At 38.2% G+C, this 26,132-nt stretch overlaps 1 protein-coding gene across 1 annotated transcript; it reads left to right on the top strand.

Moving 5' to 3' along the window:
* The first annotated feature begins 5,573 nt into the window (after positions 1 to 5,573).
* On the top strand, positions 5,574 to 22,346 carry CENPH (centromere protein H). Its single transcript, XM_052659279.1, has 10 exons — positions 5,574 to 5,698; positions 9,148 to 9,203; positions 14,083 to 14,131; positions 14,530 to 14,604; positions 16,573 to 16,629; positions 18,664 to 18,727; positions 19,057 to 19,108; positions 21,440 to 21,603; positions 21,954 to 21,982; positions 22,259 to 22,346. Exons 1-10 carry the CDS (start codon positions 5,574 to 5,576, stop codon positions 22,344 to 22,346), a joined length of 759 nt encoding a protein of 252 aa, XP_052515239.1.
* The last annotated feature ends 3,786 nt before the right edge of the window (positions 22,347 to 26,132 follow it).

The following is a 26,132-nucleotide window of genomic DNA, read 5'->3' as shown; positions in this document are numbered from 1 at the left end:
GTGCGGAAAATTTCAAAGAGGAACTTTCCAGTTACTGATAGGCGCCTTTAGATTTTGACTGAATGTTGTATACATACATATGTGTTAGTTCTGGATAGACTGACATGGTCTTCCATTCAGAAACTTCTCTGGTAAGGCTTGTTGCATGCCCTTCACTGCAATGTTAGAATTTAATTATGTAATTGCTACACTTTTCTTGTCAAGTTAATGGCTGGGTTTAGGCTCTGTTACTCCCCTATTTTTTATTGCTTTTCGTATTTTTTTTTACCCAGTTGATAGTCAATCCCCAAAATTTATTTTTTCAACTACATGGTTTTTAGGTTATTGTTTTAGAATCTCCAAACATTGTGAATAGGTAGATTGCTGTCTTATTCCTGAGTTGGACATCTCAGTATTTTTACCATCTAATATTTTTGCTGTTAGTCTATAAGTGGTCTTTATATTTTAGGTATATTTCTCTTTCTGTTGAGAAAGGCTGTGGGATTTTATTTACTCTTTCAGCTTTTGATAACTTAAAAATATTACCACATTAATTTGAGGTTAATGAATTCTTGCTTATGGTATACAGATTTAATCTGCTAGCATTTCATTTGGGAAGTTTTGCATTTTGTGGGTAATTGGCTCAGTTTTGTTTTGCATTTTCTGATTTTTGTCTCATTTACCAGCTTTAAGGTGGATTAAAGAGGTTTTCATATTCAAGTGTTATAACTTGAAATCTTTTATTCATTTGTTGAAAACTAGCTAAATGAATATGTAAAGTCACCTGGCCTGTGCTTATAGTGGTAGCTTCCATGGTTGTTTGGTGTTTTTTATGAGTTCCCCTCCTCTATCACCACAACTTTAAAAGAAAATAATCCATTCTAGATTTTCTTAATTATAGCTGTAGAGGTATAGGATATTAGTTAACCTCTTCTGTATTGTATCTTCATAGTTCTGATGTTGAATACTTGTATTTTCTAATCATGCTTGCCTAGAGGGTATTACTGGTGTTTTGAAAGAATCACTTTTTGGTGTTATCGTTTCTACCACCTCTGTTTGGTAGTTTTAGCTTTTATGTTAATTCTCACCATCTGCTTTTCTTGGTTATTTTCTAGTTAAATACTTAATGTATTTTTAGTAATAAAAGCCTTTGAATATACATTTTCCTCTGAGATAACTCATTTCTAAAGTTCTCTTTTTCATCAATCTGGTTGTTAACAATTTCTTTTGTAATCCTTTTTGATCTCGAGATTATTTTACTGCTTATTTTCTTAAGTTTATTGTTTTTTGTCAGACACCTATTTGTTGGTGTTTTCTTATTGCATTGGAGAAGTCTGTGTATTCAGTCGTGTCCAGCTCTTTGTGACCCCGTGGACTGTACCCCACCAGGCTCCTCTGTCCATGGGATTCTCCAGGCAAGAATACTGGAGTGGGTTGCATTGCCCTTCTCCAGGGGATCTTCCTGAACCAGGGATCTGAACCCATGTTTCCTGTTCTCCTGCATTGCAGGCAGATTCTTTACTGTTGAGCCACCCAGAGATGGTCTGGAAAAAGCCTTTTGAAACTTCTGTGTGGATTAAGTATATGATTGACTTATGTAGATAGTCCATGGACAGAAGAAAGGGTTTTATTTCCTAATAGACAAAGTTTTAGTGATTGAGGATAATATTCCCTCAAAACACTTCCATCGTGTGTCTAATGTCCTAAGAATTAGGATCCTCCAGAGCTGTAATCTTTTTGTCACACTAAAAAAGTTAACTATTTATTTATTTGGCTGTGCCTGGTCTTAGTTGCCGCATGTGGGATCTTTAGTTGCAAATAAAGCACATGAGCTTTTTTCTTAATGCAGAAGCATTTTTTCCCAACACTTTGAATTTTTTGTTTTGTATTAGGATATAACTGATTAACAGTTTTGATAGTTTCAGGTGAACAGGGAGGGACTCAGCCATACATATGCATGTATCCATTCTTCCCCAAAGCCCCCTCCCATCTAGGCTGCCTCATAAAAATGAGCATGTGCTTTTGAGAAACCTGTATGCAGGTCAGGAAGCAACAGTTAGAACTGGACGTGAAACAACAGACTGGTTCCAAATCGGGAAAGGAGCACATCAAGGCTGGTATTTTGTCACTCTGCTCATTTAACTTATATTCGGAGTACATCATGAGAAAACGCTGGACTGGAAGAAGCACAAGCTGGAATCAAGATTGCCAGGAGAAATATCAATAACCTCAGATATGCAGATGACACCACCCTTGTGGCAGAAAGTGAAGAAGAACTAAAGAGCCACTTGATGAAAGAGGAGAGTGAAAAAGTTGGCTTAAAGCTCAACATTCAGAAAACGAAGATTATGGCATCCCGTCCCATCATTTCATGGCAAATAGATGGGGAAAAAGTGGCTGACTTTATTTTGGGGGGCTCCAAAATCACTGCAGGTGGTGATTCCAGCCATGAAACTTAAAAAGACACTTATTCTTTGGAAGGACAGTTATGACCAACCTAGACAGCATATTAAAAAGCAGACACATTACTTTGTCAACAAAGGTCCGTCTAGTCAAGGCTATGGTTTTTCCAGTGGTCACATATGGATGTGAGAGTTGGACTATAAAGAAAGCTGAGCACCAAAGCACTGATGCTTTTGATCTGTGGTGTTGGAGAAGACTCTTGAGTGTCCCTTGGACTGGAGATCCAACCAGTCCATCCTAAAGGAGATCAGTCCTGGGTGTTCACTGAAAGGACTGATGTTGAACCTGAAACTCCAATACTTTGGCCACCTGATGCAAAGAGCTGACTCATTGGAAAAGACCCTGATGCTGGGAGGGATTGGAGGCAGGAGGAGAAGGGGATGACAGAGGATGAGATGGCTGGATGGCATCACTGACCCAATGGACATGAGTTTGGGTGAACTGGGAGTTGGTGATGGCCTGCCGTGCTTTGGTTCACGGGGTTGCAAAGAGTTGGACATGACTGAGCAACTGAACTAATGTATAACATGTACTATACAATAGGTCCTTGTTGAATATTCATTTTAAATACAGCAGTGTGTACCTAACCATCCTTAATTATCCCTCCTCACCACCCCCCCATTACTGTAAAATTCATTGTCTAAATCTGTAAGTCTCTTCCTGTTAAAGCCTGTGGGGTCTACTTCCCTGACCAAAGATTAGACTTGAGCCCCCACATTGGAAGTGTGGAGTCTTAGCTACTGGACTGACAGGGGAGTCCCTAGCTTTTTTGTCTTTTACTTTATTTTTATTTAGCCATGCTGCATGGCTTGTGGGGACCTACTGGTTCCCTGAACCATGCCCTTGGCAGTGAAAGCAGAGCCTCAACCACTTGAGCACAAGGGCATTCTTTTTCTAATTCTGACATTAATGATACTTGTTTTGAATAATTTGTCTCATTGGGAGTGAGATGATGGTAATTGTTCAATTTTATCATCCCTTCTATATTGGACATTCTCTAAAAATTGGGTCCCTGCCCACAGACATGCCCTCTTTGTTTGACTTTTTTTTGGGAGGGGAGGTGCTGCACCCAGTCTTAGTTGCAGCATGTGGGCTCTCAGTTCCCTAACCAGGGATCAACCCCGGGCCCCTTGCATTAGTAGAGTCTTAACCACTGGACCACCAGGGAATTCCCTGTTTCTTTTTTTATTTTTATTTTTTATTGTTATAATCCGCCACTGCAGTGGTTCTTAAAGTGTCATCCTCAACCAGCAATAGCAATATCACCTGGGGACATGAAATGCAAATCAGAATCAGTAACGTGGAGAGGCACCTAGCTGTCTGTTTTAACCAGTCCTTTCCGTGATCCTCATGCATGCTCATGAGGAAAAGCATTGCATAACCTTTCACCCAAATTTGGCCTGTGGACTCCTGATGGGCAGCTGCTTAAAAGGATGAGGTTGATGTGAGATACCAGAAGACATCCCGGATAAATTAGTTCTGAAACATTGTAAGACATCCCCGACAAAGTAAGTGAAAAAAGAAAACTGTAACTTTCTTGTAAAAGAAAAAATGAAGCAAAATGTTCTTCCAGGAATTTGGGAGTAGCAGTGGCGAACTTAACATTTTACATCCTACCATGCCTTTTGAATCTTTTACCAGGAGCCGAATTACTTTGATAATAGGAAAAAGAGAGTACTATTGTGTGACAAGTATAACTCAGGAGAAACTAGAAACTCCTGTTCCAAGAGGCCCGAGCTGCTTATGCCACAAAGATCGTGTCACTTATGGGACTGATTATAGTGAAAAACTACAAACCAATCAGGCATTTATGCCCTGCATTTTCTCCATTACCTGGTCACTGCTCAGCTAAGCACTGGAGCATTAAATTCAGCTGAGAAAGGTCGATTGTAATCTGTCGGATCGAAAAACTGACACTTAGGGGCACGCAAACCTGTTGCAGCATGTGGGATCTTAGTTATCTAACCAGGGATCAACCGCCTCCGCCCTCAAAAAAGTGAAATAAAAAGTTCGAATCTTACAGTTGAATTTCACACTGAAAGTCTGCACTGCCTCCTAGAGGGCAGTGGGTATCTCTGCACTTGGGCCTCTGGTTTCCCTGCCAAATGAGGGGCCTGGACTTAACGAGCTCAGAACAAAACTCTCAAAACCTTTTCTCTGCCAACCTGCTCTCCACACCCATCTTCCAGGGCAGCAGATGGAAGGAGAATTCTAAAATGGATCAAGAATCACTATCCCAGCTCAAAGGCTGAAAGACCGTTGATGTCCGGGTTCTCCCCTCCAGGTCGCGGTGCCACAAGCCTGAGAATGCTCCCAAATGGCTGCAGCATAGCGCTTAGCCCAGCTCGACAAAGCTGATGCTTAACTTTTTGCCTTCAAATTAAGTAATTGATGCCTTCAAACTGCGGTGCTAGAAAAGACTCATGAAATTCTCTTGGACAGGAAGGAAATCAATCAACTTTAAGAGCGATCAATCCTGAATATTCACTGGAAATACTGATGCTGAAGCTGAAAGTGGAAAGTGAAAGTCGCTCAGTAGTGTCCGACACTTGGCGACCCCACGGACTAAACATTCCATGGAATTCTCTAGGCCAGAATACTGGAGTGGGTAGCCTTTCCCTTCCTAACTCAGAGATCCAGGGAATCCCGCATTGCGGGCGGATTCTTTACTGGCTGAGCCATAAGGAAAGCCCAAGGCCATCTGACGCGACCAGAAGACTCATTGGAAAACTCCCTGATGCTGGGAAAGGCTGAGGGCAGAAGAAGAGGGCGTCAGAGGATGAGAAGGCTGGATGGCATCATCCAGGCAATGAACTTGAACTTGGGCCAACTCTGGGAGACGGTGGGGGACAGGGAGGCCTGGCGTGCTGCAGTCCATGGGGTCGCAAAGAGTCGGACACGACTGGGCGACTGAACAACAACTTTAGTTACTAGAGCGGGAATAAAAGAAGGCACAGCCGCAACCATGGCAACCAGAAACCGGGGAGGAAAGGGCGGGGCCACGAGGCGGAAGGGGTGTGACCGAACGCGAAGACCCTCCGGCTGGTTCCGGGTATCAATTTTGTGGCGGGAAAAGCGGCCCTTTCGGTGGAAGACTCCGCCAGTCCTGAGTCGTAGCTCTTCGCGCCGGAATGGAGACGCAGTCCGAGGAGCAAGCCGTCACCAAGCCTGCGGACTCCGGAGGGGAAGGCGGGCCGCCGCAGGTCGCCGGCGCCCAGGCGGTGCGTCCGGAGGACCGCATGACCCTGCTGCTCAGGTTGTACCCTCTGACCGACTGGGGAGGAGCCAAGTGGGAGTCTTGGCCAAGAGCTCCCCTCTTTGCCGAAAATGTCTAGGGTTCGAATTCATTGTCGATCGCTTAATGGCTGGTGACTGGAGCATTCACATAAACTCTTTAAGCCCCTTTCTTCGTCTTGGAAAAGAGAGGGAAAATGACAGCTTCCTAGCTAAGTTGCTGTGGGAATTAGAAGAGATATTATGGGGTCAGCGTTTGGCAGAGGGCCTACGGAGCTATAATTAACATCGCCTTTCTTACCCACTCATGCCCTGCGGTCCTGATTTTCAAGCCCTTTGTGGGTTGCATCCAAGCCCAGATTTATACTGGAGGGAGGTTTCTCTGACCTTCTCTGTGATAGCTATGACCCTTTTCAATCCAGAAGCTGCGTGTTTTGTATTTTCTACCAGGAAGCAATGTCTGTACGTTGCTAAGGAAAAGGCTTAATGAGAAAGGACATCAGTCTTCTACTCCAGTGGGCAATTATGGTCCTGAGCCATATCCATCCTACTCTTCGTTTCTGTGTGACCCCTCAAGCTAAAATTAGTTTTCATGTGTTTAAATGGTTGGGGGAAAAGTTATAAGATGTTAATAATAGGTAAAAATTATATGAAATTAAATCTGTCTCCTTATGTAACGTTTTATTGGAACGCAACTTGCAAGGACAGAGTTAAGTAGTTACGGCAGATACCATGAGTGAGAGTGAGTGAAAGTTGTTAAATTGTGTCTGACTCTTTGTAACCCTATGGACTGTAGTCTGCCAGGCTCCTCTGTCCGTGGAATTCTCCAGGCAAGAATACTGGAATGAGTAGCCATTCCCTTCTCCAGAAGTCTTCCCGACCCATGGATCGAACCCAGGTCTCCTGCTTTGACAGGCAGATTCTTTTTCGTCTGAGCCACCAGGGAAGCCCACAGTAGGAAGCCTATTGTATCTACTATAGGACTCACAAAGCCTAAAATATTTACTTTCTAGTCCTTTACAGAAAAAATTTGCAGACCTAAATCGTAACAAGGGGATTTTTTTAAAAAAAGCTTTGTAACTGTATGTATTTCAACTTCATTACTGCTTTGAAAGGCCTCACCTAATAATAAACCTCACAACCTCATCTTCAAAATTACCCCCCTCCAAATACACAACAGGTTCCTCCAAACATGGGATCTTATAGCCCAGGTCTTACCCTTCCTTTCCCACTCCACAGTTTTCCCCTTGCTCCTCACTCATGAAAGTTGCTAGGCAAATTTTTCACCTACAAGGGACTGAACATCTTCTGTTAAAGACTCTGTGGGTATGGCTGGAAGTCTCCAGATAGTCACGCTTTTACATGGCTTTCCAACATCCAGCTCTGATTGGTACAAGACGGGTAGTTCTTACCCTCAGATTTCATCAAGTGATTGCTCTTAATTTCTTTGGCTTTGGCTTCACTGACAACCAGAGCCCAGACTATTTCATTTTGGGGCAGGTCAGCTTCTTGGAGGCATTTTTGGCAACCTCTGGCGCTCCAGAACCACAGGATCAACCTTTGTCTCATGATTATGGAGATATTGTTGTCCAGGAGCTGTTCTGTGGGTTCAAGTGGAATTGATCTGGCTGACATACTATAAAGAGTCTGTCAAATAGAGTTATATATATATATATATGGAGGGAGGTAACATAACTTTTTCCCAAACCATTTAAACACATGAAAACTAATCTTAGCTTGAGGGGTCACACAGAAACAAAGAGTAGGATGGATATGGCGCAGGACCATAGTTGCCCACTGGAGTAGAAGACTGATGTCCTTTCTCATTAAGTCTTTTCCTTAGCAACGTACAGACATTGCTTCCTGTTAGAAAATACAAAACACGCAGCTTCTGGATTGAAAAGGGTCATATCTATAACAGAGAAGGGCAGAGAAACCTCCCTCTTTCACACGAAGACGTTTAGAAGACACTGAATTCTTTCCTTTTAACTATTCCCATTCATTTTATCTATGGACCATTGGATCTGGTGAATTCCTATCCAGAGTTCTCAGAGCTATATAGGAAAGTGCTCATATAGTCCAGGGTCAATTCCAGATGACCATAATAGCCACTGTTCACAGCTAGAACATCCCATGGGTTTCTTGAAGGCATATAAGGGCTTCATCAGCTCCTGAACTGGAACGACTAACTTTCCTGTATTACTTTCCCCTATTCCCATCTGTTGTGTATTACACTTAGGAATAAATGCCCCAAAGAGGTCCTGGCCACCAAACACTATTCTCTCACAAAAGTCCACCTGACTCAACTGGTGAACAGCATTTAGTAAAAAAAAAAAAGCAGCAGGAACTCTGGGGGTGACATAATAGCCCACTTCCCATTCCTTTGACCTTTGACCAAGTGTATGGGCTTGCCTTCATCTTTTTGTTCTCAGAAAATGCTAATGAACACTACTCACTGACCTGGAAAGATAATCTTTTGTGTAAGTCTTTGAAACACTTGAATGACTAAATTAAAAATCCCTTTCTACCTACAATATGAAATAATAAAATATTAAAGATATAACATCTCCTTTTCCATCTCAGCTAAAAATGAATTATTGTTTCAGTGTGTCATAAAATGCTGTCTTACTTAAACTCTTAAGAAATTGCTCTTTTCATTTGGAATTTTAAAACAGGGAACTTAATGCTGCGAAGCTTTAAAATTTTGTCTAATGTTCGTTAGCTACTTAACTAGATCTCAGAGTCACAAAACAAACTCAGAACTGGAGAATTGCCAGGTAAATGTGAAACATCTAATAAGTAGTTATCATTTTACCCATAGCTCTTCTACCCATTTTTTGTATGATTTTTAAGTAGAGTCATAGGATGACTAAGAAAACTATATAAATTACTTATTTATCCAAGGATTAGTACCTTTGATATTTTTCTGTATCTCTTAAGAATGTTTCAATCTGTTTGTAACGCATTACTGTGTTTGGGGGTTTGCCACTTTAATCTATTTCTTTGTGTAGTGTTCTCTTTGAGCTGTATTTCAGTGTGGCCCATTAAAAATAAATTTAAAAATCAAAATTTTAACTTTTCCTTACAGATGCTGTTTTCCTACTGTATTTCATTTTGTGTATTTTTCTGAGGCATAACATCTTGTATGCCTATTTTAAATAAAATGAGGCCAACCTGGAAGATCTTTTTTTTAAATATATATGTGCCAAGTCTTAGTTGCCGTGTGTGGGAGGGAGCTTTCATTGCAGCATGTGGAATCTAGTTTCCCAACCAGGGATTGAACCTGGGCCCCTTGCATTGGGAGCACTGAGTCTTAACCCCTGGACCGCCAGGGAAGTCCCTGTAAGATTTTAATGCTGTTTATTTATACTCATTTTGTTGCATCAGATTCCAAAAAAGATGAGTTGATTTATCATATAGTAATGAATAAAACCTCAATAATTATATAACTCTCTTCTTATCTGTTTTCAGGCTAAGAGCACAGACCAAACAACAACTCTTGGAATATAAGTCAATGGTTGATGCACGTAAGGATTTCCATTTTCAAATAAGGTTTTGTGAGTTTGATGATGAACAGTACTCCAGGGAAAAGATCGATTTTACAATGATTTATCTAGGGAAGGAGGGGTGTTAGGAATTCAGGAAAATTAAGTTCTATTGATTGGAAATTCCTGTGGGCTTAGCTACCATCAACAGCTTGGACATTAAGTTAGGAGATCAGATGATTGTTGAACAAGTGATCTGAGACCTATACTTTGAGAAACACTGGATTAATGACATGAAAACAGAAGGGAGATAGGCATAAAAGTGTGACTGACAATTTTCAATTCTATATAAAAAATTTAATTTATCTTTTACAGTTATTAATCCAAAAATCTCAGGGCCAAGAGAGTAGTTAAATGATGGGTTTAGTCATCCTAAGTAATAACCACCTAACGCCACCTGATTTATTTTAAGCCCGTGGGTCACAAAGATAGATTTTGGTTACTTTTTCTTTCTCTATGAAATAAACTTACAGAATAAAACCAAATAGTACACTGTGTTGAATCAAGAATTGTGGAGAAGCCTAGGCACCTCATAGATGTTTTAGTTACTTCCCTGAGTCATGTTTGAACCTCGATAATTTTTGCGCTCTGTTCAAGCTCACTTTAAGGCCACAGATCAGAAGGCATTTCTGGTGTGTTTTCCAACCCCATTCTAGGGTTTCTAAAATCATCTTATGCAAAAAACAGAACAAAAGAAAACAAAACCTTAAAAAAAGATGGCCCCCAGCCTCTCTTCTGCTTACTATAGCTAGTAACCATAGGAGTTAGGAAGTGAATCAGACTTTACTGGCTCTAAAGTCATGTCCCTTTTGTAATATCAATAATGCCTATATAAGAGTATATATTATCTATAAGTACTTATATTTATATATATATGTATATATGTATAACAATCACTTTGCTGTATACCTGAAACTAACACAACACTGTAAATCAACTATAATGCAATTAAAAAATGCTTACCTCAAAGATGATCAGTAGGTCACTGTCCTTCCCCTGGAGGAATTAATGGTGTCCTTCTTTCCAAAGCCTATGTTCCTTGTATTAAACAAATTATATTTATCTTAGAGATGAGAAGTAGGACTTGTCAATCCTTTTACTGGCATGAGAGCCCACATATTATATGAAAAAGTATAACTGATCTTAGACAATGAGGTGTAGGGGAAAAGCTATTCAAAACTTGAACCGTTGTGGAATTATCTCTAGTGGTAATCATGCAGTCATAGTTGAATGAATGGTGGGTGCTAGGAATGGAGATATGGTGTTGAACAAGGCTGACTTTATCCTCATGGAGCTTAAATTCTGTAGCAAAACAGGTAAGCAAAGAGACATGAGATAATTATGAGGTGAGGTAAATGTGATGAAGGAAATAATGGTATGATAAGAGGGAAGGACTACTTTAGATACAGTAATCAGAGATGGATTCTTCAAGAAGATGACCTTAGAGCTAAAATCCAAGTGATAAGAATCTGCCTCCTCATGCAGTTCTTGTTTGCCCTGTATAGCTAATTTTGAAGGAGTTGTGACATCTAAAATCTTGAGTAGACTTAATAGTCTGCACTGTAGAATTTCTGCAGCTAAAGGAGAGGACCGATTGTTATGGCTTCCTGGTGGCTCAGATGGTAAAGAATCTGCCTGCAATGCAGGAGACCTGGGTTCAAACCCTAGTTTGGGAAGATGCCATGGAGAAGGGAATGGCAACACGCTTCAGTGTTCTTGACTGGAGCATTCCATGGACAGAGGGCTTATTCCATGGGGTCAAAAAGATGGGACATGAGTGAGCCACTAACACACACATAAGAAGTTAGGTTTTAGTTTTGAAGAGAAGATATGTATCTAAAATTGATTAGTGTTTACCACTAAAAAATACTGAGACTTTATTGCTTGAAGGCTTTTTTTTTTTTTTTTTACAATAAGTGCATCTATTTTAAGGGTATGATTTGATGAGTTTTTTATTGTAGATGTTGTAAAGATTTATTTAATTTTTGGCTGTGGTGAGTCTTCATTGCTGCACGCTGGCTTTCTCAAGTTGCAGCAAGTGGGGGCTCATCTCTAGTTATGGTGTGCAAGCTTCTCATTGCGGCAGCTTTTCTTGTTTCAAAGCATGGATTCTAGGTGCACGGGCTTCAGTAGTTGCAGCGCGTGGGCTCTGTAGTTGTGGCTCCTGGGCTGTAGAGCATAGGCTCAATAATTGTGGCACACAGGTTTAGTTGCTCCACATGTGGGATCCTCTCGAGCCAGGGTTCAGACCGGTATCCCTTGCCTTACAAGGTGGATTCTTAACCACTAGATCACCAGGGAAGCCCAATTTGATGAGTTTTGACAAATATATACATCTCTTTAATCAAGATCACCACTAAAGTCAAAGATGTAAACATTTCTACAGAAAGAGACTCACAGAAGATGAACTTATTTGATATGTGACTAGTACAACTAACTAATTTCACTTCAGTTTTACTTTAGTTGTACTACTCACATATCAAATGGTTCAGCCACAGTGTGGCTGGTGGCTACCATATTGAACAGTGCAGATATTAAGCATTTCATTTATCATAGAACAGTGCTTTTGAACAGCATTTGATGTAAATGTATTTATATGGTAGGTTTTTTTTTTTCAACATCTTTCGTGACTTAATTCATGCAACAAAATTCACCATTTTTAAATGTATAATTCAGTAACTTTTAGTATTATTTACAATGTTGTGTAACCATTACCACTATCTAATTGCAGAACATTTGCATTACTCTGTAAAGAAACCCCAAACCTGTCAGCAGTCACTCCCAAAGGGTCTGGCTACTTTTTGTACAGTGTAGCATTTCTGTGATTCATCCATGCTCTTTTGTTTCAGTAATTCATTCCTTTTTATTGTGAAATACATTTTATGATGACTGCACCACAATTTGTTAATCCATTTACCTGTTGATGAACATTTGAATTGTTTCCAGTGTTTGCCCCTCATAAATAAAGCTGCTATGGACAGTTGTCATTTGTATATCTTTCTGTGGACATTTGCTTTCATTTCTCTTGGTTAAATACCTAAAAGTGAAATTTCAAGGTGATAAGTGTATGTTTAACTTTTTAAGAAACTACCAAACTGCTAAAATAATTATACCATTATGGCAGATTCCTCCCCAGCAGTGTATGAGGTTTCCAGTTGCTCAATATCTTCTCCAAAACTTCGTACTGTCAGTCTTTTTAAATTTTAGCCATTCTGGTAAGTATGTAGTGATATATTTTATGTGGTTTTAATTAATATTTCCCTAATAACTGATATTGTTGATCATCTTTTCATGTCTTATTGGTAGTTTACTTTTTGAAGTGTCCTTTCAAATCTTTGCCCATTTTTAGTTAGATTGTTAGTCTTACTGAGTTTGAGTTTTAATTAAAAATGAAAATATTATATATTTTCTTAAACATTCACTTCTTTCAAAAAATAAACACAGTCCTGTTTCAGATGAGTAAATATATATGTGTGTGTGTACATATATATATGTATATATATATGGCAGAAATTTTCTCCTAGTTTGTTGCTTTTTTTATTTTCTTAACAGTGTCTTTTCAGGAGCAGAAGGCGTAAATTTTTATGAAGTGTTGTTTTTCACTGTTTTTCTTTTGTGGTTTGCGGTTTTTGAGTTCTAAGAAACTGACTATTTCAAGGTTGCAAAGGTTTTCTCCTATGTTTGTTCTAGAAGTCTTAAAGTTTTAAGTTTAACATTCAGTACTGTGATTCATTTTGGGTTAAGTTTTGGGTATAGTGTAAGCTAAGTAAGGGTCAAGTTTCTTTTTTTTTTCATGTGTAACCCATTGTATATGTGTAGGTCTATTTCTGGACTTTTTCTTCTGTTCCTTTGAGGAACTTGTCTATCTTTACAATGGTGCCACACTGTTTGGATTACTGTAGCTTTATAGTAAGTCTTGATTATCAGCTACTCTAAGTCCTTCAAGTTCATTCTTTGTCAAAATTGTTTTGACTATTCTTGGTCCTTTATTTTTCTATGTGCATTTTAAAATCAACTTGTCAATTTCTGGGATTTTGAGTGGGGCTCTGGAAGCTCAGCTGGTAAAGAATCCACCTGCACTGCAGGAGACCCCGGTTCAATCCCTGGGTCAGGAAGATCCCCTGGAGAAGGGCATGGCAACACACTCCAGTATTTTTGCCTGGAGAATCCCCATGGAGGAGCCTGGTGGGCTACGGTCCATGGGGTCACAAAGAGTCAGACGCGACTGAGCAACTAAGCACAACACAGCATATAGATCAGTATAGGTGAATTCGTTATATTAGCAGTTGTTAGATTAGCCATGATTCTCCCAGTACATGTAGGTAGTATATCTTTCCATTTTACTGTTTGATAGTGTATAGTGTAGAGGTCATACATACATGTATTTTGTTAAATTTATCCTTAATTATTTTGTGTTTTTGGATGTAATTTTACATATATTTAAAATTTCTTATATAGAGACATAGTTTCTATTTTTTTACATTGATCTTGATTTTTTTACTCTCTTTTTCTATCATTCTAATCTGTGCTGTCTAATATGTTAGTCACTAGCTCCATGTGGCCCCTGAACACTTGAAATATGGTCATTTCTCACTGAGGACTAAATGTAAAATGCAAACAGAAGAAAAGATTGTGAACTATTTCAATAGTAATTCCAAATTGCTTAAAGTGACAATATTTTGGATCTACTGGGTTAAATAAGCTATATTAAAATTAATTTCACTTGTTTCTTTACTTGTATAATGTGGAAACTAAAAATTTAAAATTACATATTTGGTTTGCATTTGTGGCTCACATTATATTTTTGTTGGACAACGCTTTTATGAAATATTACTAACTTCAAAAATTTATGTATTTGTAGATGAAGAAAAGACTCCAGAACAAATCATGCAGGAAAAGCAAATTGAAGTGTATGTCATATTTTAAAATTTCAGTTGTGGTTTTTACAGATTTAATAATATTATCCATCTTATAATATTTTCTTTCTTTTTCCTTTCTTTGTTTTTCCACGTAATTTGTCATGCACATGTTGAGAAGTTACTGATGTGGGATGTCGACTTACATGCACATGAGTGAGCTATCACATTAGCAGTCTCGGCACCAGCCCCACTTTAACAAGATATTTATCAAAGTAACTCAGTGAGAGTCAAGTTACCAAATCTGGAAATGTCAGTGTGGGATCCTGTAGAATACTATTATTTAGATAACAGGCATTTTACTTTCTTCAAAGATTTACTTTATACCTTTATTTCCAGTAGTTACTTTATCTGACATTGCTGACATTCTTTGGTTCATGCTTCTTTGGCAGTAAAATTGAAGAACTAGAAAATGAAGTTGAAGAGGCAAAAACTGCTTTTGAAATGAAAAAGCTTGCGTTAGACAGGTAATTATTACATTTTAAGTATGCAAGATGGGTATGGCTCAAGGTGGGGTGTGTGTGTGCTAAGTCGCTTCAGTCATATCCAGCTCTTTGCAACCCTATGGACTGTAGCCCACTAGGCTCCTCTGTCCATGGGATTCTCCAGGCAAGAATACTGGAGCAGGTTGCCATGCCCTCCTTCAGGGGATCTTCTTGAGCCAGAGATTGAACTGGAGTCTCTTATGTCTCCTGCTTTGGCAGGTGGGTTCTTTACCACTAGTCTGAATTAATCAAAATGATGATTAGTTGATGGTCCCACAAATTTTAAGCACTGAGAGAAAAGTTACATCATTAATATTTTCATTTGAAGAAGTTACATAAGACAGTGTTAATAAGAAAATGTCAATCAAGACAATAGACGTGTGAGGTTAAATCACATTTGGTGTTGGAAAGGATTATACGATTTATTTTTGGTTGTGCTAGGTCTTAGTCGTGGCACGAGGAATCTTTAGTCGCAGCGTGTGGGATTTAGTTCCCCAGCCAGGAATTGAACCCAGGCCCCTGCATTGTGAGCTTGGAATCGTAGCTACTGAGCCACCAGGGAAGTCTCATATTTATTCCAATAACTCTTAATGGAGTAAAGGAATTGTCATTGAGTTTAAATGTATTTTTAATTTTAGACTTTGCATCTGTATTTTAGAATTCATTCACCAAATATTTGAGTGCTTACTGTGTCAGAGCTTTGTGCTAGATGCTAGTATATAGCTGTCAGTAAGACAAACGTAGTCTATTATAGATTTATGATCTGAATTAATAATCTCAATCCAATGAATGACTCTAATAGTTTTTCCCTTGTATTTCTGACCTTCCCAGATACATTTACTTACATTTAATTGAAAATAGTTAAAGTCCTTTTAATTACTTCTAGTAGTGAACTTTTTTGCCTCATTTAATGTGCTGGCTCATTACATAGATGATATTTTTTGACTAAGATCAGAGCTATTAAGAGATCCTCTTTAATGAAATGACTAATATTGCTGAGCTTATTACCTTTCTATTAGCACTTATTTACTAGCTATTGAATTTAAAAACAAATTATAGTGCTTGCTTATACATAGACATATTTTAAAGTTTATAGTTGAGTATGGCTTTGTATTCCCTAACTCTGCCTAATTTTAGCCTGCTGATCTGTATGCCTTTTTTTCTTCTTCCAGTTTTATTGAGATATAATTGAAATACAGCAGTGTATAAGTTTGGGCCTCCCTGGCAGCTCAGTGGCAAAGAATCCGCCAGCCAATGCAGGAGACATGGGTTTGATCCCTGGGTCAGGAAGATCCCCTGGAGAAAGGAAATGGTAACCTACTCCAGTATTCTTGCCTGGAAAATCTCATAGACAGAGGAGCCTGGCAGGCTACAGTCCATGGGGTCACAAAAGAGTCGGACACAACTTAGCGGCTAAACAATAACTGTCTAAGTTTAAGGTGTAGAGCATGTTTTGACTTACATGCATCCTGAAATGATCATCATAGGAGGTTTAGTGAACATCAACCATCTCATATAGACACAAAATTTTAAGAATAGAAAAAAATTTTTTTTGTTGTGAGAATTCTTAATCTCTTAACTTTCATATGTAGCTTATAGCAGTGTTAATTGTATTTTATCATATTGTACATTACATTTTGTAGTGCCTTATTGCTTCCTCCCAGCCCTGCACCTAGGTGGATGGTTTGGAGAGCAAGTTCAGGCAGGGTGTCAGGTCAGCTCAGCCCCTCGCCTGGCCATGCACAACCACAGGCAACAGCCCCATCCCTCTTGGTGTTACTTCGTGTTTCTATGACTGACTTATCAAATTATTTCCCATATAATACTGTTTAAAAACCTACTTTTATGCTACATTTAAACAGAAAGGAATCTTTGTTGTATTTTTAAATATTCTTTTCACTGTACCATAAATGTTATCCATGTTTTATAATGGAGTTTTTTCCTCTATAGGATGCAACTTTCAACTGCACTTAAAAAACACCTGGAGAAGGTTGATATCAAGACTAGGTATGTTTTTTTTGTTTTATGTTTTCTGGATTTGGTCAGGATGGCAGTAAGGGAGATCGCATAATGATTAGTTCCATGAATTTTTTTAATTATCTGTCACTGTTGACCACCTTTATCTGGGAAATAAGAAAAGTAGGCTCATCTCATCCTTACAAAGTTTATAGTCCTACTGACATCCTGTTCCAAATGGATGGGACCCTGAGGTTTTACCCCGATGATCTAGAATTTTGAAGGAAGCTTTTGAAAGTTAACTTTTGTTTGATACTTACTGTAAGACAAGAACAATGCTATCTCATTTAAGCCAATAATAACCCAATGAGATAGGAAATATACTCCTCATTTTTCATGGGCAGAAATGAGTAACTTATATAACTTGCCAAGGAATATAAAATAAAGACTCTGGCATTCAAGGTCATCTGTAATCCGATCCTAAGATGGGAAGCTGGCAACCCACATATAACAAGCCTCCCAAAGGATGGTGGCACTAGGAAATATGAGAACCGCTCTTCTCGCCCGGTCTTATTTCTGCCCTTTTACTCCGGCCGTACCAAACTGCTTGTTAGGTATTCTTCGTAATTACACTTGACCCTGGAACAGCATGGGTTTGAACTGTTTGAGTCCACTTCTATGCAGGTGTTTTGTGTGTTTTTTTTCAATAAATATAGTACCTGTATTTTCATTTTACAGATCTTTAAGTATGGGGGAAAGTTTGTATTTATTTAGAGGTCACAGTATGTGGAATCAATGAACTAGGGTTTGATCCAGGCTGTTTCAGCTTTCTGTCCTTGGGTGAGCCATTTAATTCCTGTGTTTTTGAGGCAGAGGTAGCAGTGCTGTGGGCTGTGTGGACAGTTGGTAGCTCTAACCATCCACTCTGCCTGCACTGTTCAAGGATCAGTTGTACTTTTACATCCTTTAAGACTCAGGGTTTCCTTGTTCTACCCTTTCCACAACTCTTACACAATCCATTACTGATTCTAATGAAGTCATAACAGTGGTTGTGGATTTATTTTTTTCCCCCATAAGATTCTTTCCTCTTTGAAAACAGGTACTGTGTTTTATTCTATTTTATAATCTTGGTGCGTGGCACAATCTTGACATGAGGTAGTCTCTCAGAAATACTTGCTGAAGAAATGGGGAATAAAAGCAGTTGATTCAGTGAAACTGTTGTGTCTGATATAGTTAGATACATGTCATTATACATTTGTCAAAATGCATAGAATGTACACCACCAAGAGTGAACCCTAATGTAAACTATAGACTTTGGATGATGATGTGTCAGTGTAGGTTCATCATTTATAACAGATGGGCTACTCTGGTGGAGGAGGCTGTGCAAGTATGGGGCCAGAGGGTATACGGGTTTCCCTTCCACTTGGTTTTGCCCTGAACCTAAAACTGGTCTAAAAACTAACATCTAGGGACTTCCCTAGTAGAACGGTGACTAAGAATTTGTACTCCCAATGCAGGGGGCCCGGGTTTGATCCTTGGTCAGGGACCTAGATCCCATGTGCCTCAACTAAAGGTCCCCCATGCTGCAGTGAGGATGGAAGATCCTGTGTACTGAAACTAAGACCCAGCACAGCCAAATTAATGAATTTTTAAAAAATCCTAAAGTCCGTTTCCAAAAAGACCCTATGTATTAGCAAGTTAGGGTTTTTTTCTCCCTAAGTATGAGATTTTTAGAAATTTTCTGGGGACTTCCTTTGTGATCCAGTAGTTAAGACTCTGTGTTTCCACTGCAGAAGACACCGGTTCGATCCTTGGTCAGGGAACTAAGCTCCTGCATGCTATGGGGTATGGCCAAGAGAAAAAAAAAGAAATGTTCCTACATGCTTAAATTTGATATTCTTTGTTGTCTATGAGCAAAAAGTTTTCTAGGGAAATTTAGTTTACCCCAAACTTTTCTAGACTTATTTTGTTAAACAATGACTATATTGAATTGTACATTGGATATAATGAAAATATATATATACTAACTGATTTCTTAATGAAAAATTTTAAACTTAATAAATCATATTTTTTATTCCTTTTCAGTGTGCTCATGAATAACATGAAACAAATATTAAATCTGAATAAACTAATAATGAAATCACAGCAGGTAATTTTGAACATAAAGCTGCTTATGCATTCTCATGATTTCAGTAACACATTCTTGCTGGTAACTGTATGTGACTAAATAGGATTGCCCAAAGACTGGTATGTTTGGAATTCAGTATCCTTAAGTTTTCTCTCTTTTCATAGTTACATTATTTCTGACTAATTATCTACTTACCATTTAAGCTACTCTTTCTTTCCCTTTTGTTGTGTAAAAATAGAGGAATTGAAAACTGAAGCTCTAGAAAATATGAATAGATAAAATTCAATGATTTAAATATTATAGGTGTGTTCTTAGGTTATGTGCCTTAATCTTTTTATTTCTAATAACAGGAAACTTGGGATTTGGAGGAAAAATTGCTTGATGTTAGAAAGAAGAGATTGCGTATGTAGAACACTTTTTGGCTCTTTTTTCCGAGAACACATTTTTCACTTAATACGAAGATCTCCCAATCACTGAAAATTTTTTTAATTTTCTGATTTTCTTAAAACTTTGGACGTGGCAATTTAAAGAGTAGTATATACAGTGCAATTTGCTTGATCTATTGTTTTAGAACTTTGAATCACAAAAATTAATACATTCTTAGTTGGGGGGAAAATATCAAGTAATACAGAAAAGTATAATGTGAAAGCCACACCTCCTTCTTGTGTGACCACAATTACATATACATCATTTCAAGCCTTTTCCACACCCAAATAAACATTTATATGTATAATTTTTCAAATTATTTATTTTGTTTTTTGGCTGCATTGGGTCTTTGCTGCTTTGTGAGGAGTTTTCACTAACTGGTGAGCAGAGGCCACATTCTTTGTTGCAGCACTTCACTTCTTATTGTGGCGGCTTCTCTTGTGGTGGAGCACAGGCTCTAGGTGTGAACGCTTCAGCAGCTGCAGCACACAGGCTCAGTACTTGTGACTAGGGCTTAGTTACTCCACGACGTGTGGAATCCTCCCAGACCTGGGATCGAACGCATGTCTGCTCCATGGCAAGCAGCTTCCTGGGGGAGTCCACACTTAATTTTATTTTTCTGGTACATAATTTTTAAATGATCACTTGATACATATGGTTCTATAGTTTAACTTAACATGAGATAGCTTTTTGCATTGAAATTTTTGAAATGTTTTATTGAAATCTATTTCAGAGAGAACTAAGGCTAGTTCTGCATATTCTCTATAAAGAATTTGAAAACAAAAATATACATAAAATTTTTTTAATTTTATCCAGAGATAATCGATCTTCAGTGCTTTTTATTTATAAAATTGGCATAATTTTATTCTGTATTACTCCTTTTTTTTGTTTAACAGTTACAGGCATGATTTATTATTTTAAAATACTATGTATATTTGCTTTTTAAAAAATTATTCATTTATTTTTATTGTTTTCGGCTGTGCTGGGTCTTCACCGCTGCACGGACTCTTCTCGCGTTGCGGCAAGTGAGGGCTACTCTTGGCTGCTGTGCCGCTTCTCACTGCAGTGGCTTCTTTTGTGGAGCAGAGCCTCTAGGGCCCAGGGGCTTCAGGGGCTTCGGCACGGGCTCAGGAGTTGCGGTGCTTGGGCTCTAGAGCACAGATTCAGCAGTTGCAGCACATGGACTTATTTTCTTCCACGGCACGTGGGATCTTCCCGGATCAGGGATCGAACTCTTGTCTCCTGCATTGGCAGGTGGATTCTTGACCACTGAGCCACCAGGGAAGCCCCTAGGTTTGCCTCTTGTAAGTAATCTCAGGGTCAGAAGTAGTCCTGTCACCTGTCTAATCACCCTTTGGCTTTTTTTCCATTGCATTCCAACCTGCTTTTGATACATCAGAGTCAAAGAACTGAGCTCCTGAGATATACCCATTTATATTTTTAAATACTGTCTGTCCCCAACTTATGATGTTTCAACTTACAATTTTTTTACTTTACGATGATATGCATTCAGCAGGAACTGAATGCAGATTTTGAATTTTGCTTTTTTCCTGGGCTCATTATAGTCTCTCATGTGATGCCAGGCCGCAGCAGCCATGTGGTCATGAGCATAAACCACCAATACATTTACAACTATTATATTTTTCACTTTTAGTATTCAGTAAATTACATGAGATATTTAATATATTGTTATAAAGCAGGCTTTGTGTTAGCAGGTTTTGCCCAATTGCAGGCTAATGTAAGTGTTCCGAGCATGTTTAAGGCAGGCTAGACTAGGCTGTGATGTTTGATGGATTAGGTACATTTTTGACTTGGATATTTTCAACTGAAGATGAAAGGAAGATCTCTAGTATAATTCTCAGAATATTTCAGGAACAACAAAAAAAAATGGTTGATGATATTTATCCCTGGAGAAGGGGATCTTACCTTTCTTTGAAAATTTATTAAAATGTAATTTTTGAAAATTAAGGGGGAGAGTATTTCCTTACATATATCACCTATGTTTTTGGCAACCCAGAGGAAGTCCTCTGACATGATGCCTTGGCAGACATTTATAGACAGTATCATTGTCATGCATGCACACTTGAACATCTCGCAGAGGGCATTGCTAAGTATGAAATTAAAATACTGGTGTTTTGCACCAGAGGAATCATTTTCATGTCAGAATGGAACTGCAACCTAAAATGCATATTAAAAATTTTCCCTTGACTGAAATAATCAGGAACTATTCTGCTTCAGAAGTTTTCAAGATTCTTGTTTATAGGAGTTGTCATATATAGTATTATTGCTTTATTTTTAACCCAACAGAATTAAAACAAGCTTCAGAAAGAAAGCTTTCAGAAATACAGACTGAAAAGAACAAACAGAAAGATGATTTGGATAGTATGGAAAATTCAGACAAAATAAAGACCATACAACAAAAACTGGAGACAGAGATACAGATTACTACAGTTATTCAACATGTGTTCCAGGTAATATTTATAAAAAGTAGAAAGGGTGGTAAATAACTTTCTAAAAGTGATTAATTCTATTATTTTCAGGCTTCATATTTTTATATATAACTGAATTAACTCAGTATCATTGAGCTGCAGTTTTTCAAAGAATAATGTCCAGAATTTTCATTAATTATAACCTTAATCAGTCCTCCATTGCCTACCACAAAAATAATCTTCACCTTTGTCAAAGTCTTGGAATTTTGCAAGGGCTGAGAATTAAGCTCTTTTACCTCTTGTCAGAATGCATATTACTTACAATTTAATTGCTTTTCACTGTAGAAATGCAAAATGAACTCTGAACCATAACTGTCATCTTTTTCCTTTAGGAAACACTGCAAATATCCTTCCTTAAGAGGTAAAAACTATCTACAAAAACTGGCAAAGCAGAAAAATTGTTATAAACATTGTCAATATTTCCCTAGCGTTATGGCGATCAAGGTTGAAGCCTTATTGAAAACAGAAATAAAGATACAAGAACACATTTACTATTTTTTCCCATCATCACAGAGTAAATGTTCACACCTAGTTCTGTAAATATTTGATAAGTGAAAGACAATTTTTAAAAATCGATAAATTTTTAAAACTGCTGAGAACTTTTAATTTTAAAACTTTTTTTTTTTTTTAATTACAGAACCTCATTTTGGGGAGTAAAGTCAACTGGGCAGAGGACCCTGCCCTCAAGGAAACTGTTCTGCAGCTTGAGAGGAATCTCACAATGATCTAATAGGAATTCTAGTTTGACATTTTTTGTTTCTGTTTTTAATGTCATTTAAATAGAAATTTCAAGTGAAATGCTTTTCAGTGTTTTTGGAACGATTCTAATACTACAGTTCATTTTTTTTTAGCTTGAGTTAAGTGTTACATGGAATCTGTTGTTTTAAATCTAATAAAGTGACTGGGATAGTCTAAATCTGAAAATCAGCCTTGGAAGGGTCCCAAAAGACATCTAGTCCAGCATTCTACTGAATATGGACATTTTTTCTACAACATTCCTGGAAATCCCAGCTCTCATTTGCAATACTTCTATGTATTTGTTTGTCAACAAAATATTAGAAAGTTAGAACAGCATATCCACACACATCTTTGTTTTTTTTTTTCAACTGTCAATTGTATTTTATTCCGATAAATCTCATTTTAGTTCAACTCACTACAGATTTTTTTTTTGCCTTTTAAAAAAAATTGAGAAGACTTGCCTGGTGATCCATCCCATGGCTGAGACTCCATGCTCCCAGTGCAGGGGGCCGAGTTCAGTTCCGGGTCAGGAAACTACATCCCACATAGCTGCAGTGAAGAGAGTGCATGCCACAGCTGAAGACCCCGCATGTGGCAACTAAGACCAGGTGCAGCCAAATAAGCAGCTTTTGTAAAAAAATTTAAAACTTGAGATATAATTGATACATAACACTGTGTAAGTTTAAGATGTACAGCATTGTTGATCTGACCACCATTAGCTAACATCTTTATCATGTCACATAATTATCATTTCTTTATCATGGTGAGAATATTTAAGATTATCCTCTTGGGGCTCAGAGGTTAAAGCGTCTGTCTGCAATGCCGGAGACCTGGGTTCGATCCCTGGGTCGGGAAGATCCCCTGGAGAAGGAAATGGCAACCCACTCCAGTATTCTTGCCTGGAGAACCCCATGGACAGAGGAGCCTGGAGAGCTACAGTCCACGGGGTCGCAAAGAGTCGGACACGACTGAGCAACTTCACTTTCACTTTCACTTTCTTAGTAACTTTGAAGTGTGTAATGTAGTATTGTTAACTAGAATCACAGTGTTGTACATTAGATCTCCAAAAGTTATTCATCTTCTAACTGCAAGTTTGTATCCTTTGACCACCATTTTCTCAGTTCTCACCCCTCCATCCACATTTTTAAACAGATACCCAAATAAAGCACCTCAATCATGAAAAAAGAAAAAGAAAAACATACTCTGATTATAGAAAAATTGTGACTTTATTTTGTTTTTTTAGGTTTATTATGTATTGCTTTTATTTAAAAAGTAAATGTTATTCTATGTTATTTAAAAAATAGAACTTAAAGCCTTTTATAGTATCTAATTTCATTTTTTGAAAACTCTTGATTTGAGCTCTTTATTAATTTGGAGCTGTTGATAATTTTTATAGACACTGTAGCCTTTTCAACATTATTTTAAGAAAGACTTTAAGTTTGAAAAGATGTGCTACAATGGACAACAATATTAGAAATCTGTTCTTTAGATCAGTAACAAAAATGATATTTGCCTAAATTTGAATTCTGAAAGCTCTTCTTTGGAATATTTATAGTTTGGCTTCATTTGTTTCGATAAATCATAATTTATGTGTAGCTTTTTATTTTACATGTAGTTACTCTTTTTTCCACAGTGTATTCTTGGAAATTGTCAATGTGAATTATAAAACAAGTTATATTTTTCTCATAGAAAACCTTTCTGGAAAATACTTTCCTGATCCAAAGCTATAGCATTAAATGTTACCATAGATGCACACTTTATTAGTGAATCCCAACTCAAAGGATTATCACCATCCTCAGAAAAACCTCCTGCATTTTCCCAAGATTTTACTGTCCTGTTATGTGCTCCCTCTTAAATCCCAGCTCTGAGGAAGAAATTGTATTAGTTATCTTTCTTGGAAATCATGCTGAATAACAACCTCAAATCTCAGTGGCTTGTAAGAAATACATTCTCTGTTGGCTCCATGGTTTGGCTGATTATCCTAGGACCCAGGCTGAGGGAGCAGCCACTGTCTGAAACACATGCTCATGGCTTATCAGGCCAAGTCAAATTCCGCAAGCACATTTGATTTCTACTTAGAGCAAGTGTACATTATATCCATCCAGGTTCCACTGACCAAGCTCAACACTGGGGCAGGAAAGTATACACCTCTCTCACAGCAGGAAGTGCTGAGTTTCAGAGTAGGGGAAAGCAAATGGATATTTGCTGAAAAGAATATAGCCTACCACAGCCTGCTACCTTGGTCTTAAATATTAATTTCCCTTCTGCATGTAAAAGATGCGCCTTTCCCCAAAGATGGTAAGCTAACAATGTCACCCAGGCATACCAGTTTCCAAGAGTCTCCACTTACGTTCAGATGGATTCTTCCTGATCTGGAGACCCTATGACCTGAAAAGACAAATGGTGTTGCTTCACACAGTCAGCAAATAGTGGTGACTGGGGCAATTCTGAAATACTGCTTGGCAAATGAAAGGAAGTGCCCCTTCTAAGGGGACAGGGAACTCCTTTGGATTTGGCTCTTGTTCTGCTGTCAGGAAGCAGTTCTTCATCTGTGGTCCTTCACTCTGCCCTTTGGGAGGTTCTCCCTGTCCATTACTAACTTTGACCATATCTGAAGGGGGCATCAGAGATTATCCCCATCTGAACAGCTTTCTCAATTGGGGACCGAAATATTTTACATCTCAAACAGTCTTAAAATCCAGGCTAGTGTCTTTGCTAACACACTTTTTCTAAAAAATGTGGGAGTGATGGTTGTTTTGGTTGGCTATTTCCTCGTATCAAACTGATTTACCAGCTGCCTGAATTTGTAAATAAAGTTTTATTGGAACAAAGCCACACCCACAGGTTTACATATTATCTATGGCTGCCTTTCTTCTACAATAGCATATGTTGGTCCCCTGCTTATGATAGTTCAACTTAGGATTTTTCAACTCTATGATGGTGTAAAAGCTATATGCATTCGGTAGAGACCATACTTCAAATTTTGATCTTTTCCTGGGCTAACACTCTCTCATGATCTATAGTAATGCTGGGCAGCAGCAGCAAGCCACATCTGTCAGCCACACAGTCACAGAGGCTAATACCAATATACTTAGAACCATTCTGTTTTTCACTAAGTTACATGACATGCAGTACTTTATTATATTATAAAATAGGCTGTGTTAGGTGATTTTGCCTAACTATTGGTTAATGTAAATGTTCTGAGCACATTTAAGATTAGGTATATTAAATGCATTTTGACTTAGTATATTTTCAACTTTATTGGGATGTAACCCCCTCATAAGATCTGTAGTTGAACTGAACTGAGTAGCTGCAACAGATTATATCCTCCTTCCCCCCACCCACCGCCTACAAGTTCTTAACAATCATTGTCAAAGGAAGAGATTGCCCTGGAGAAAGGTCTCTTCTGACTTGTCCGATTGCTTCCTAGTAGTTTACATAGCTTGTTTCGCCTCTGTTTTCCAGGAAACCAGAAGTTAGATCTAAGTGCTTTATTAAATGTAGTTTCAGATTTTTTTTTTTAATCAAAACAATACACAAGTTGTTCTGGGCACTTTGTATTGCATCACATCAGGAAGCTGTCATGTATACTGAGTTCTGCCTCATAGATGTACAGCCAATGTCAGGAACAAGGTACATGGGACAAGAAAGGAGTCAAAGGCTAGTTAGGATAAGGATATTAAGAAGACACAATAGATGAGGTAAAACTGGTGCTGTGCTCCACAGGTCCATGAAAACAGCCAAAAAGTAGCATTCAGGGTATAGACTGTTGA

This window comes from Budorcas taxicolor, chromosome 20 (assembly GCF_023091745.1).
Source record: "Budorcas taxicolor isolate Tak-1 chromosome 20, Takin1.1, whole genome shotgun sequence".
Taxonomy (NCBI): Eukaryota; Metazoa; Chordata; class Mammalia; order Artiodactyla; family Bovidae; genus Budorcas; species Budorcas taxicolor.
Note: the sequence above shows the minus strand (reverse complement) of the source record. Positions and strands in the feature narration are given on the sequence as shown.

What these genes read in the sequence shown, in the direction of transcription:
- CENPH (XM_052659279.1), top strand. Translation starts at nt 5,574, where the DNA reads ATGGAGACGCAGTCCGAGGAGCAAGCCGTCACCAAGCCTGCGGACTCC. An exon ending in CGCATGACCCTGCTGCTCAG is followed by an intron (nt 5,699 to 9,147) that starts GTTGTACCCTCT and finishes ATCTGTTTTCAG; the next exon opens with GCTAAGAGCACAGACCAAAC. An exon ending in AAGGTTGATATCAAGACTAG is followed by an intron (nt 16,630 to 18,663) that starts GTATGTTTTTTT and finishes ATTCCTTTTCAG; the next exon opens with TGTGCTCATGAATAACATGA.